The following is a 15,287-nucleotide window of genomic DNA, read 5'->3' as shown; positions in this document are numbered from 1 at the left end:
GCCCCTGCCTGCCCACAGACACGCCTTCCCCTCTGCGCATTACTCAGAGAGCATCTTTTCACTTTGCTTTTGCAGAAGCAGATGTTCCAGGAACGAAGCGGCCGAATGCTCCAGGCTTTTTCTCCCCGGCAGAGCCCGAACAGCAGTCCTACGCGAGGCCGTTCTCCGTCCCGTTCCCCATCTCCGCCCTGGGTTTTCAATAAAGCCTCCCCTCCCTCTTCTCCAAAAGCTGCCTCTGCCTCCCTCAGCAGCATGAGCGAGGGAGACGAGGATGAAAAGTAAAATAACTATTTTTTTAACCATGAGACAGAAGAACAAGCTATGAACTCAACCGCTGGATGGGGAGAAGCGTGAGGAACATCTGGGGTATCTCTGACAGCAGGGAACGTGCTCTGGGAGAAGATGCTGAAAACGGACTGGAGCACAGCAAGGGAGATCTCAGGAAGAGCTTCTCCCATCCCCACTCCCTCGCGGTGCCCGGAGGCCCGGCCAGCAGCGCTTGCCAGGCACGGAACCGGGGACTGACAGAAAAACAGAACACCCTTGTGCAAGTTCCTGTCCCCCTCCTGCTGCTCACAGCTGCTGCGGCCAGGCCGGGGAACTCCGCACCGAGCGGGGCCTGCAGGACCGGCCCCCTCAGCTCCCGAGCCGGGCCCGGCCCGCCACGGCCACGGCCACCTGGACGGAGAAGATGCGGTTGTAGCGGGCCCTGCTTGCCTCCAGCTCTTCTGGCACGCGAAGAAACGGCATTGCTGCAGCAAATACGTTCAGAAACGGGAAGTAAAAGTTCACTTTTTTTTTTTCTTTTTGAATGAAATCTGCCCCAGACGCCAAACCATGCCAGTGAAATGGAAAGCTCTCCAGCTGAGTTGGTGGAAATCCCTTTAATATATATAGAGCTATTGAATGCTGCTTGTTGACCAAGCCTCGGTACGGGGTGTATGTAAAGAGTCAGGCTGCATTTGCTTTATCAAATCGCTCTCCGTGCTCCTAGTGCCTGAACAGTTACCTGATAACTTGTTTTGCTCCCTGGCTTTGTTGCACGTTGGAGGCAAGAAAGTACGTGAAAAGATAGCTCTAGCTGGAAGGCATTGTAGGAAACAGATAGTTTGAAGACATTGGTGATTTTTAGCGGTGAATTCTAAAAAACACACGTGGGATCCCAAGGCCTTGGGACGTGGCCTCCTAGGAACCCTTGCTGCTTCCTGCTGTCGCCAAACGACGAGCACAACAGCGCTGCTGTCCTCACGTGCTACTCAGCCAGTCAAACGGATTTCTCACATTCTATAACCAAGCTGTGTTCACAGACATGCCGCCCCCGCAGGGGTCTCGAGGCCATTCCTCTACACTAACATGGAAGAAAAAGTTGGAAAAAAACAATGGAAATCTTTTAAACGGGATTAGGCGTGGGGATTTTCCTTCTCAGTCCGCAACACCGGTACAGCCCCAAGCAGAGCCACAGAAGGGGCAGCACGAGTGAAGCTCTCCCTCCCCCTCGACGCCCTAGCTGATCTCCTCCCAGCTTGGCACAGCCAGACCTGCCCGACGTCCAGCTCCACCGTTCCGTCCCGCAGCTGGCACCCGGTGAGGCGGCCACCGACTCGCAGGATTTCCGAAGGTGGGGGACCCCCCACTCCCCAGGGCTGCCCTGCCCCACAGCCCGGAACGCCGCGGGCAGCACCCAGCCCGCATCCCTGGGGTAGGGCTGTGAAGCAATGATGTGGTTTTGCTCCCGGGCTTGTTCTCCAGCCCAGCGCCCACCGGGGTACCAGGCCAGCCAGGTGAAGGGTGCAGGCAGGTGCCTGTCCCAGGGGAGGGGATGGGGAGGCAGGGGGCTCTGAGCAGCTCTTGGGAAAGAATGGAAGGAGCAAGGTGACCGAGTGCCTGAGCACAGGGGGCGGGGGTAGTACCTGCTGGCAGCAACCCCCCCAGCCGGCTACCGTCCTTACCTCACGAGTGACCTAGTAGGTAAACTCCTTTCACCCCTGCCAGACACTTTCCCAGGCAGGTAAATTACAAACCCTTCTACCAGGCACCAAATGAGCCCCGCACACTGCTCATCCCCTACAGCTTTCATCCATTCCCCACCACAGGGTAACCAGTTTTTCTTTGCGAACGTTTTGCCAGATACTTCTCGGACTACCACAAGACTGAGTACAAAATATCTTGTGGCTTGCTGTGGCCTCTCAAGTCAAGCTAGATCCTTCACAGAGCTGCCAAGAGAGACAAGCAGGGCAGAGGGGGGGACGTGCAAAGGGAGAGCCACAGCTAGTTCAGCTGCTGCCAGCTGTGCACCCGATGGGACGATGCAATTAAGACCTTTCTCAGCCTTAGGCAACCTGTTACTGTAATTTCGTACTTGGGATGCACTTGTTAGTTTTTCTGATCCTTTGCAAGTCTTAAGTCTTCCCATCACAAACCACTCCTCCACCATGGGAACCGTCTGCTCTCTACTGGTGCTGTTTATATGATGAGCCATGTCCAAATGCAAGGGAGGTGGGCAGATTTTTGTTGTTCTTGGCTTTTACCGTGGTTTGGTTGGGTTTTTCTTATATTTTTTTTTTGTTGTTGTTGTTTTTTAAATTTCATAGCACTTACTGTTCAGCAGCCCTTGTTCGGTGGTTTGAGTGGAAGACAGCACCATGACTTGTAAATAGGAACTGGAGAAAAACTCACCAGTGACCTCCACTTATCAGAAGCTGTTTCTCAGTCACAGGTGGCTACCCAGCAACAAAGCCATATACTGTACCAGGCGTCCTTCCGCATTTAGGATATCAATAAGCTGAAGCCTTTGCCCTGCTGGTACAGACACCAATATCCATGTGCTGTCTCCAGCAAACCAGAACCTCATTGTCCCTGGACACGTGGAGGGCAATTTTGCACTTCTGAGTCATGGTTGGGTTTTATTTTTCATGAGTGTTGCTTTAATTCAGTCCTATTTATCAGCCGAGCTCCACGTGAAAAATAAAGTGTACGACAGATACGGCTGCCTCTCACCTTTCATTTCACAGCACCTCTGGACGCACAAGCACAGCCCCCAGCGGAAGCCCCGCTGACAGCACAGCGCTTGTCATCCCCGTCCTCTGCACCCCAAGGCTTTACACCCCCCCAAGTGCCACGAGCGGCTTCACCAGCCTGCCCAAGCTCCTGCTGCTTGGCTTACAGCTGCTGCTCTCCGCTCGGACGGGGTCGCCTCTCTCCTGGCCTTCACCCGCTTTTTTCGGGCTGCAGGGTAAAGGTGGGGAAGCGCTGCCGCAGCCGCCGGGGCCCCGCTTTGGACACCAGCGAGTTTGAGACCTCCCTTACCCTCTGCCGCAGCACGGCGGAATCGGGAGCCACTATTTCAGTTCTTCCTTCTGAGTGGAAGGAAGAGGCAGTGCTTTTGCAGCCATCCTGGTTCTGCTTCTGAAAACCACCCCCAGCGGCAGAAGCTGTGATGCTCTGGTGTGCGCAGATGTGCCCGATCTAGGCAAAACTGCGGCAGGAACATGAGCCACGGGGACAGACCCTGACACTGGCCTCGGGACTCGGCTCCTCCTCCAGCTCAGTCAGTCGGGCGGCTCAATGCTCCCGCTTTCGTCTTTTCTGTAAAAAAGAAGTTATCACTGCAGCAGCTGTAGAAAAGACTGATGATTTATTGAACAGCCCCAGGCAGGGAGAAGCTTAACTAGCGGACAGGGGCTTAGGACTGCCCAGCTAAGATTTTTAATTACGGAATAAGCAAATTGCAAAGTCATTCAGCATGGCAGAGAAACTATTTAAAGGCAGAGAGTCCACACCAAAATGCTCGCTGGTAATGCAAGCTTTCTTAAGGCAGATTTGGGGCTGTTTTGAGCAGTGTCTTGCACCACCTGGGAGATGCACAAGACACCCTCGCACGCTCCCAGGCGCAGGAGAGTCGGCCCGGCTGCAGCCCCGCTCCGCTCCTCCCCGAGCTGCCCCCGCAGCGGGACCACGTCTGAGCGGCGCCTGCCCACGGTCTCGCTGCCTCCCGGGCGCCAGCCCCACGCACACAGGGATCCCGGCTCCCACCGGCCTGGCCCAAACCCAGGGAGAAGAGCAGCCACCACCGCGTCGGGCCCCCCCCCGGGAAGGCGGCACAAAGCCAGAGCTGCAGCGCCCTGCGGTAGCTTCTCCCCCTCCTGCAAGCAAGTGCCGCGTTAGACTGGTGCGGAACAAGCTTTAGATCCAGTAGGAAGAGCTGTAAAGCATTTTGTCACTGGTATTTCATTGCACCGTAGAAACTCTGAAAGCACGGGCAAGGAGCACGACTGGAGGTGGGCAGGACGTCCCCACTGTCAACTCAGACAAGCTCATACGGAACAGGCAGGAAAATCTTTGAAATGCGACTGAAGGAACAGTGATGATCTGCAGTAGAAGGCAGAGCTCTTGTGCCAGCGCTTGTGAAACATCCACACTATTCCTTAGTTTTAAATTCTTCCATCATTTACGCATGAAATAGAACATCTTGTAACTCACAGGGATGATTTAACTCAAAAGGCTCAAGAAAGATAGACATATAAAAAAACCCCAACATTATAATTTTGTATGTGTATTATTTCCAAATACTGTAGGGCCGTAATTCTCAAGAAAATATTTAGAATAGCACAAAGCACTACTGACAGCTGGCAGTTGGGCGAAGTGAAACAGGCATTTCAAATGAAGCTACAGGAAAACTGCAGAGGAATCCTGACTTCCCAAGAGGACCGGCTCAGAGCTAGGACCATTTATCAAGGATACAGCTAGACTAAATCCCTAGCACTGCCCATTCTGCTCTCTCCTTGTCCACACAGTTTTCCCTTCTACGTCTGTAAGTCGCCCCGCTGGAAATCATGCTGTTTGCTTCCACGTTCTCTCCCTGGGGCAGGGAAGGGGTGATTCTGGCCGGGAGGCAGGGCAGGCTCCACACCTTGCTCACCTGGGAGTCACAGCCACGCGCTGCAAGTGCAGCTGCCAGAGGACTGTAAAACAGCCGGAGTCCAACGCCGCTGGCAGATCCTTTACCTCCTTCCCCACTCCAAAGCCTTCGCTCAGGAAAGTGAAACGGTTTAAATTCCCCTTGGAACATGACGTTTGAGGCTTTGCCTCCTCAAGCACAACCCTTGCTTTTCCACTCCGAAGTCTCGGGAGAATGACTTCTGCCAGCAGAAGCCGGCCGGTGGGTCCCCAGGGCTGCGTCCCTGCGTTCCGCCCAGCCTGCGGTCAGAGCAGATTCCTGTTTGGGTGCAGGGAGAACCCCCTGGGGAACAAGAAGGTCCCCTGAATCAACACCAGGCCGATCACCTCAGCTCAGCAGGAAGGAAGGGTTTGACACGCCATTGAATTTGCTTGTAAAAACCCAGGGTAATAATAAACCATCATGGGGAGAGTCCTATAGGATGGCACATAATTAAGCAGCAATTTCACTTGAGTCTAGTGCAAAAGACATCTCACCTCCGCCTAAAAGAGCTGAAAAAGGACCAGAAAATGGACCAAGGGCTTTGCCTCTTGCATGGAGTCCCTTTCAGGCAGCACGCTATCTTAAGAACCCCTCTTTTAATCCTGTTTTGAAGAGACCTTTTTTTCCCCCTCTCAAAATACAGTGTGTGTCCTCCAACTGCACACACACACACAGATTTTCTGCCCTTCTCTTTCTAAAGGAAAGGCCCTTTCCTGGTGCATGCAAAGAAGGGCAGCATTGCAGCATTAGCATTTCTAATCCGCCTGAGGGACAGGAGACTGATGCAGAAAGGAATAAAAATAGTTGAAAGCCGGTGGAAACGCAGCTTCGCCGTGTTAACAGGGGAACGTGGGGCTGAGCCTCCCAATGACAACTGAGCCTCTTCCTATGACAAGTCACTCCGACGATCTCCCAGCTGCACGCAGCAGGCTCCCACATTAAAACCAGCTCCTCTGGCAAGAGGTTTGAATTCCCCTGCCCCAGCAGTTACTCAAGGCCAGTTTATGGTTGGGCCAGTACCTTTTCTCAGCTCAAACAGTCCTTTCACACTTGGTATCTCCATCCCTTTTTAGATATTCTCTCCCACAGCATCCATCCTTCCTTCAATGAGAAACCCTAAGTTCATCAGCCAGGTAAGGCAGTTTTGCCTTTCAGACAAACACAAAAGCCTGCTCCATATACTGGAGTGTGCCAAAAATATAATCTGAAGACAAACGAGCAAAACAAATTTAAGGAGGAAATGATGCCTGTGGAAGTATGACCTCCTTTAATCCTTTTCAAAAGGCAGTTTCACCCCACGAAGAGACAACTGTCCTCTAAAAGGATTAGAAGGTCACAGGGCTTGATCCCAATTTTCTTTGGTAATAGTTCATGGTCTGTGATATACAGAAATACTGGATAGACTCTGTGGAGCCATCAGGTTTTTGATCACTTACATTTTCCTCTCATCATTTTGGCAGCTCAGCTTTTCATTTACATTTAGGTTTTGGATAAGAGTCTCATCTCCCTAGGCACGGGGGATTCCTTTTGCTGCCCAGCAAACAAACACTCACAGCAGAGCAGCAAATGCTTGGAAGAGCCCAGACACACATCTGAGAGGGGGGCAGCCCAGACCCCTACCCTGTCCGATTCTCTGCCATTGACTGTGACTTCAGCAAGTACGTGTCTCCTGGTTTCAGCTGGAATAGAGTTAATTTTCTTCCTAGTAGCTGGTACAGTGCCGTGTTCTGGATGCAGTGTGAGAATAACGTGGATAACACGCTGATGTTTTAGTTAGGATAAGTCTCTCACTTTTTCATTTCAAAACTAATGCATAAAACAGCAGGAACGCAGTTACTTTGCTACTTGGCCATACTGAAGATATTTTGCGTTACCTGTTTAAAAGTTAACTAGTTTCACTTCAACAGTGCCCTGCACTTGCACCACTACCATACATGGCTAAAAGCCAAATGCCAAAACAAAATATGAAGCTATCCCTCAGAGAAAATTTACGGGGCTTTTTGTTTTGGTTTTTGCTTGTTTGTTTTTGGTTGTTGTGTTATTTTGGTTTGGGTTTTTTTGTTTTGGTTTGGTTTGTTTTTTTGTTTTGTTTTTTTTTTTTGCTTTGGTTATCTAAAAGGCCTCTCCCAAACATGTGCATTTATTCCAGAAAAGAACAAGAACATTTTAAATACTTGTTCACATGCAAACAGAAGACTGCATAAGGCCTATGCCGTATGAGAACTAACAAGATTTCCCACCCCCACCCCCCAAATAGCTGGGTCCCAACTAGACATTAATTCAAACAGTGTAGCAAATCTTGGGTGGTTTAATTTTTTTTTCTTCCCCCCAGTACCTTTTCTTCAAACCAGCCCACAGCACATACTTGTATCACAGACACAAAGAGAACATGGAGAACAGTCAGAAAACACCAAGAAGCTCACACTCTGTAGCTTTTAAAGACATGCAAGAAAAAAATAATGCCTTGAAGTCAAGCACCGCTATTCTGACACCTTTCAACTTCCAGTTTCTGGCAATTCAGTCAATTTGTCATTAAGAACATAAACTACATAGAAGCTAATTAAAATGCAGCTAGCCATTATACAAAGAGTGGTGGTACTACCATGCCATGCGCAGAGTTGACTTCACCCACTAACTGAATGAAATTTTATCTACAGAAAGTGCCCAAGATGATCCTTCTGCAGGTTTTACCCAGCTGTTCAACTGTTTATCGAGAAACTAAAAGTTAGAGATTAATTACATATATGAGCACTGACAGTTGTATACTGGGCACCTTGATAAAATACTTCCATTTGCCATTCAAAAAATGTAGAAACTTCAGTTTTCTTGCTGTAAAACACGATGCTTAGCAAGCCAGCATTCTTCTTCATTAAGTGCACAGAGTAATAGCAGGGCAAAATGTACTTAAGTATATCAGAACAAAGCAGAACCAACCTCTTAATCCATCACAACCGGTTATTTGCAAAATATTTTGTGAAGGTGGTAAACTTGCATATTGTAACATACAGGAACAGGCCATTTTACTTCGTGCATAATGTAGCGGGCAGTTTTCAAGCACCCTGCATCGTACTGACTATGGACACCCATTTACTGAAATGGACACCCCTACCTGAAAATAAAGAAGGGAAGAATATGGTTTCCCTGGTAGTAAAACTTAACCTTTAGTCCACCAACACCCAGAGACATGGAAACTACCACGCAGCCACGATTCACACGCACACACAAAACCTCAGCTTCCTTGACCCAAATGCAAACCTAACCCTGCCTTAAGTGTTGGTCTTCCACAGCCCCGAGGATTAGATCAAGTATTCTTATGTCTACAAAGAGATTTGTTAACATAAGAATAAAGAGCAAAGCGGAACAGGCAAGGGGAGTCGGGAAAACATAGGGGAAGCCGTGCACCCCACCGACGGCCCCAAGTCTGCTAGGATGGCTCTGACGTTTTAACAACTGCCATCTCCCAACAGTGCAAGTGGGCATCAGCTTCCACCACACAACCACAAGAAAATTTTAACGAAGCTGTCCTTTGAAAGCTTTCTAATGCCAAAACTCAGTCAACACGTGACCTTGAAACCTGGCAGGACCGAAGCTGTCTTCTGAAAAAAAGGCTTTTAAATCAGCGTATTTACATTTGAAATTATTAAGTTCAAGAAGACAATCCACAGTGGCAGATCAAGAAGGAAAATCATCGTACAACCATCAAATTGTGTCTCTTAGCTGCACACTAGGAGAAGCAAAGCGACATGCCTGTTGCCTTGAACTGGGAGACATAAAGTGGGGATAGTTTGGGCCAAAGACAAACAAATTATTCAAGTCATTAGATGGAAAAGGGTTTTCAGATTGCTGTAACAAGTTTTCTGAATGGCTCATGCTCTTAGACAAAACATAGCAGGCATTATGTATTACATTCACTTAATTTTACTCTTACTACTAGAGAAGATGGTACAAAAGCTTAAGATAAAACCAGCCTCAGTTAGATGATGAATATAAACTAATCTGACAAAAAAAATGTTTAATTTTTCCTATTAAGCATGCCTGACATGTTTTATATGCCTGACAATTTAAAAAGCATCTACTGCAAGATTTCTCTTTCCATTTGAAGTAACAAATTTAAGTACTGAGTAAGTCCAGAAGTCTAAAAAAAGGCATGCATTGTATGAGAAACAAAACCCCTATTACAAATTGTTCTCCCACATAAGCCTGTGTCCTAGAGCCATAAATCTTCATTATACTGCTGCTGCAACTAGTTGCTTCATGTTCTACGGACGGCTACTGTCAAATATTACGCAGTACATGCTGACAGACTTTGTAATTTTGAGCTACTTAATTAACCACTCGGCTCCTGTGAACATTCTCTCATGGCAAGTGGTAAGCAGTGAGGAAGTACACCACACAGATTATTTCTCATCTGAAGTTTTAAAATAAAATTTAAAATAAATTCTTCATCTGAAAGAAAATTATCTCAGTTCTAGAAAAATTCCAACCATCTGGAGTCTCATTTATTACTTAATAAGAAAGTTAATGAGTCAAGCAAGCTGGGTCCCCAGGCATTTTCCTGCTTTAGAATTACTTGGTAAGAAACTTTGTTTTTTCATTTTCTTGAACAAGTTATGAGTGCATATAAAACTTTATGGAAAGCTGAAGAAATTTCAAGGTAGAAGCCTTGGGTGTTATTTTATAACAGATATTTCAAATGTCAAGAATAACCCAAGAAACTTTAGCTTTAGGGACATTTAAATAGCAGGGGAAAAAAAAAAAAAACAAACAAAAACAAAAACCAAAACCACCACACAGCACCAAACCCAAAAGGTGCTCATATGCTCAAAGCAAACAATGTGTGGTGACAAACCATACTGCCACAGCCAGAACAGTCAGATGCTGGAGTTTCAAGAATCCCCAATAACTCACTGTTGGTTCTAAACTGCTGTGGGAGCTTCTCCTGCTTCCATGTCAGGAAATCAAAAACTCCGAGCAGCGTGGATGAATTGGAGGCAAGCCTTAATAATACTGAGCACTAATGGAAATGCCACACTCCACAGAAATATTAGGAAGTGGCTAAAACTGTAGTCTCTGTCTCTGTTCCCTTCAGAGGAAGGGTCAGCACTGCCAAAGCAGGTCACTCAACCCCCCCTCCAGCCTCCCACGGAACCGCTGCCTCAGTCCCGCACGTCTGCAAACCAGCAGCCAACGGTGATTCAAGGGGCTAATCACGCCCTCTCCTGTTACTTGCATGGATGTATGGAACCAGTGAACGATTAAATCAGTAAATTAGGTCTTGATCGACAGTAAGGGCTATAAAACTAAAGGAAAAAACCCCATACACTTCTATAGCAAAATGGCTCACCAAACCACGATAGTCTAGCTGAATTTTAGCAAAGTTTGAAACACATACTGCGTACGGATGGCACCAAAACTCTGTAATTCAGCTCTTAATGTTTTGCCAGTGTTAACACCTTTTCTGCTGTGTACTCCCTCAAAAAAAAAAAAAAAACGAACTGGGAGAACACAAAACAAAGCTCATTTTTAAAAATATTATTTCATATTTTCAAATGGCAGAGTTCTCAGTCACCAAGTTTTATTTATAATGGTTTCAACTTAATGTTCTTAAACTATAGCCATTTCTGGATTCCTCTATGAAAGTGAGGAGAATTTGAGGTTCTTGACAGAGACTTTCTATTTTAGGCAGTTATTCAGAAAGAGCAGTTTCTAGATCATCGAATCACAGAATGGTTTGGGTTGGAAGGGACCTTAAAGCTCATCTAGTTCCAGCCCCCCTGCCATGGGCAGGGACACCTCCCACCAGACCAGGTTGCTCAAAGCTCCGACCAGCCTGGCCTGAATAAGAGGCCTGAACTCTTCTTACCTCAGTGTTCTGAGAAAGGTGCAGTGAATAGAGAACAGGGAGTAAACCAAGAGTCACTATGTTAACCCAATTTTCTCAGACTACAAGAGAAAACTTTCATCTCAAAATACTTTAGGGTGTGCATTCCCACCTGCACTCCCTCACTTCCCTCCCTGCCTCAAGCTACAAACCTAGAGAAACCAGGGGGCTTATCTGTATAGAGAAAGGAATAACATAGAAAACACGTATGCAGAAGTGATGGACCTAGAGTAATTTCTGTAGTAACTAGTTTTTCAAGAAGCCGGTCGCCCACAAATGCTTTTGCAGCTCCATTATATTGTAGAAAGAGAAATCTTCAGATTTGCAATCAGCAAAAAAATTCCTGTTTCAATTTTTCCACTCAAATGAAGCACAATTTTACTTTCCATACAACTGCCGTCTCTGTAAATATTTTGACATCAGGTCCTTGGCATAACAGCAAAATCAAGAATTGTGAAGTTCAGCTATGTTAGGACATGATTTTACCTTTTTAAAAACAAATCAAGTTTTTTTGTCACAAGAATCACTGAAAGATAACTTCAGAATGAAAACTAGAGTTTCTTGTGAAAAATAAGCGTTTCATAGACACATCTGACAGGAATAAACATATTTATGAAAGACAATCAAAGTTTTAAAGGCTTAGAATCTACCTGGAAAACTGATACAAACCAGATCAATGTACCTGAAAATTCAGGGTAACACAATACAGAAGTGATTGCATTTATATATAGTTCTAGAACCAGGTTAGCAAAAAAATAAATTATGCTTGAGATTTTAAAAATAAATTTAGGGGTGAGGGGAGGGGTTACGGGAGCCAGACATGGAAATGCTGAAATACTTCTATCTAAAATTACTCTGATCTCCCAACTGCAGCTCTCTGAGGGTGTCCCTCTTGCAGGCATGTGTGAAGTTGACCCTGGGCTGCCAAATCACAAACTGAGCTCCGTAGTGTGTGAAACTGAATCAATCCCTTAAAAATGTTACCGTGTAGTTTTTACACACTTTTGTCAGCAACAGAAAGAAAAAAGAGAAAGAGAATATACACAAATTATAAACACGGGTATTGAACTGGAATCAATTCCAACACAAGTCTCCAAATTTAAAGCGTCACCAAGTGATCTCATGAAAAATTAGCTTCCCAGCCCTCCGTTCTAGGTTCAGCTGCCCCAAATGATGCCGCCCCAGAGGAAAGGCAACACCAGGCCTCCTTCCCTCCTGGATGCCAGCTGCGACACAGGCCAGCTCCCCAGTAAGAGTCCTGTCCCGTAACCCGTGCTGGGAACAAACCGGTTTGATCTCCCCCCACAGCAGAAAACCCAACAGGAGCTTAGCACCGGTGAGAGTTCAGCAGAGACGGCGCGTGTGGGACAGGCAGCAGGTCCCTCGGCAAGGCCAGGCCCCGCTGCGGAGCCCAGGGCCCTGAGGGCGCACCCCTGGAAACACGGCCTGCCGCGGCCTGGGGGGGGGGGGATCCACGGGGGGTATGAACTGCGAAGGACTGTCAGTCCAGCACCTCTCGGCGGCATTCAATTCAAAGGAAAAGCTTTAATGAAGCAAATTAACACTAGTTTGTCGGAATTGTCACAGACACATCAATCCTACCGACACTACGTTACGAAAAAATCTCTAGATTTAAGAAACAAACAAGTTCTCTACACCCATTTCTGAGATCTTTTAAGGCAACATAATACTGCAATTAAAGTGCGTGAGCTTTACATTTTCTTATTTATTTTTAATTAGGAAGCCATTCAGTTACACAAATCTTCTCTGTTTCAAATTAATGTCAACAGCGTAAATTCTGATCCTGAGAACAGATTCATTTAAGTGGGATTGCTCTCATACACTGTTTACTTGTGCAAGCGTTTGCAAGATTCAGCCCTGAAGTCTCTACACAATTTAGAATTATGTTCCTCATTTGTGAATAAACTCACCTTTGAACTCAGAAATACATCATTCTGTCATGCGCCATCACATTCTCTTAAATTCTGCAAAAACACGTTTATATAGATTAACCCATAGGCAGGTGAGGATGTCAGCAAGAAGAGATTAAGAGCTATTAGAAACTACAGCATCTATATGGCAACCGAGGAAACATGTAAGGAAACCGAACACCGCGCAATCAGACATGGTTATCCTCAAGAGATAAATATTAACATTTAGGCTGTTTTCTACAAAATTGTTTATACCAACCAAGACCACTTTGCAGCATCTAACACAAAGATCTAGAAGTGCTTATTTAAGGTGAGGGGCGGAGGGGAAATGTCTTCCACGTCAATGAGGTTAAGACTTCACCCTAAATACTAAGTCTGGGTGCAGGTGAATAGGAGACTGTGCTACCCTGAAAGATCCTTCTTGCTCTCTTTTTGGAGAAAGTAAACAGCCATTTCAAAGCAAATTATACATGCCACTGAGGACAAAGAAAAGTATGTTACCCAGTTGGAGCAGCAAGGGTAGTTTACATAGTCAAAAAGTAGCTTGAGTTTTCCAAGAATACTACAATATCTATATTCTTGAAGTATGTATCAAGGGACCTGCTATAAACACTGCCCAAGAGGTAACAGAAACTGCAGCAGGACAAAGACCTTCTCAGTACTATCCCGGGTCATCACAGTAAAGTACAGAGGCAAGGACTGTGCATTTGAATCGCAGAAGAAGCATTTCAGTATCTTCTGAATATTTCTCATCAAGTGCTGACTCTGAAAGACACCTTGATAGCCTCAAAACAAAGCCTAGAAAAGCATCGAGCACAAATACGTATATTATTGGAGAGACTTCAGTATCTATGAATAATAAACTAGGCAGGGGATTAATAAGACTACGTTCCAAGACACATACACCAGAAAAATGCACACTAGACAAAAGTTAAACTGTTTGTTACACTACAACACATAGCAGCTGTTTGTAAATTCTCAGGAAGAATCTAGGAGCAAACATCTCTTGCTCCGTTTGTTTCTGTTAATCACTAAACACAACAGATACAAAGCATTTTCACTGAAAACATTTTTTTCTATTTATGTGTCCTGTAATTCAAGACAAGGAGGTTGCAATAACATTAGCAGGCCACACATCTGAAATCCAGAAAAAATAAATATACTTTCATATCATCAGAAAGTTTGGAACTAACAGCCCCAAGATAATAAATCAAATAGTTAACAGACTCCAATCAAAGGTAGAAATAACTGAAAAAAAGATGAGTATCTGTAGTTAAACTAGTCATATTAAAAACCCATCCACCCTCATTTTTCAGATATACCCATTGAAACAGAGGTTTTTTTCAACCAAAGGTCAGCTGCCACCATTTCCTAAGGCAGGTTTCAGACTAACACCCCTATGTAGAAACATGGCATGAGGACAGTGGGTGTAGAAGTTTGTGGCATACCTGGGGTCTCCACTAAAGCACAGGCTGCCTAGACAAGGCTGCAGAGGAGAAGAGTTCCTTCTTGCTCCTGTGCACCATAATGGCCACGAACAGGCCTTGGGAAATGGAAAAAAATGCATTCCTTGTGCTCTACCTTCCTGCTTTGAGCTGTTCGTACATGCTCAGGGTTCTTGAAAATAGTTGCCATTCAGGGACATGAGTTTTCAAGTACTAGAGCACTTCAGTCCTGAAAGCCAGCCAGTTGCTTTTGAGAATAAAGAAATTAAATGACTAATATACCATAACAATATCCACAGTATCTTCCGCTTTCAAGGCTTGTATTCACTTCACGAGAACAAGTTCAGTATGCTTGCATCCTTTCTTTTCGTTCTTTTCCCCCTCCTCTTCATGTATAAGGAGACAGCCAAAAAGAAACACCAGGTCAAGATTTACTACTACAAAATATGATTGATAACAAAAGCTGAAACTCAGCTTCTTACACAGACTATCTTATTCCTTGGAATGTTTTAGGTAATGTTCTAGGAAAAACTGACCACGCGCGACTGGGAAAACAGCAGTTTCATCACAAATTTCTATTTTTAAGCAAGCCTTCCCTCCGCGGTTCCTAGAAAACACACACAACTTGAATTCAAAAAACAGTAAGAAGTTACGGGCGGGGGCAGAAGTGACTAAATTTTAGTAGCTGCGAGTTCCAACTGCTGTTTCGGTCAAACACTTACTGCGCTTTCACCCCGGCAGCGCAGCCGTATCGCTTGAACAGCAATCTGCCTTCTCTGCAGCAGAGATTCGCAGTCGTGGGAAATTACTGCCCGGGAGGTCACCCCCGCGCCGCGTGAAGGTCCCTCAGCCGGGGGCAAACGACTCCGCTTGGGGAACAGATGAGGACGGCCCCGTCAGCGCGCTCCCTCTTCCCACCTGCTGCCGGGGGGGCTCGGGGGGGCCCCGCTTACCAGCCGGGGGGGCTGGGGGAACCTCAGCAGCCGTCCCGCTGCCTCCGCCTGCGAGCGGCACCGCCTGGCGCTCCGCCGCACAGCGACCTGCCCGCACAGCGCGGCCGAGCCACAGAACCTCGCGCCCTGCAAGGTCAC

The 15,287-nt window shown here is 46.4% G+C and overlaps 1 protein-coding gene across 7 annotated transcripts in view; it reads left to right on the top strand.

Moving 5' to 3' along the window:
* The window catches only part of PCYT1B (phosphate cytidylyltransferase 1B, choline), a 60,971-nt gene extending 46,970 nt beyond the window's left edge, over positions 1-14,001 (top strand). For 6 of the 7 annotated variants that reach the window (XM_033010101.2, XM_033010099.2, XM_033010098.2 and 3 more), the window contains one exon: positions 76-14,001. In XM_033010101.2, coding sequence (XP_032865992.2) covers positions 76-282 — 207 coding nt within the window. In that variant the 3' untranslated portion in view covers positions 283-14,001. The remainder of the gene's footprint in view (positions 1-75) is intronic. The other variant, XR_006164929.1, reaches the window with a different exon arrangement.
* The last annotated feature ends 1,286 nt before the right edge of the window (positions 14,002-15,287 follow it).

The sequence above is a fragment of the Tyto alba genome, unplaced genomic scaffold, assembly GCF_018691265.1.
Source record: "Tyto alba isolate M040663 unplaced genomic scaffold, T.alba_DEE_v4.0 Super-Scaffold_14, whole genome shotgun sequence".
NCBI classification, from domain to species: domain Eukaryota; kingdom Metazoa; phylum Chordata; class Aves; order Strigiformes; family Tytonidae; genus Tyto; species Tyto alba.
The sequence above is the reverse complement of the archived record's forward strand: the minus strand, read 5'-3'. Positions and strand labels throughout refer to the sequence as shown.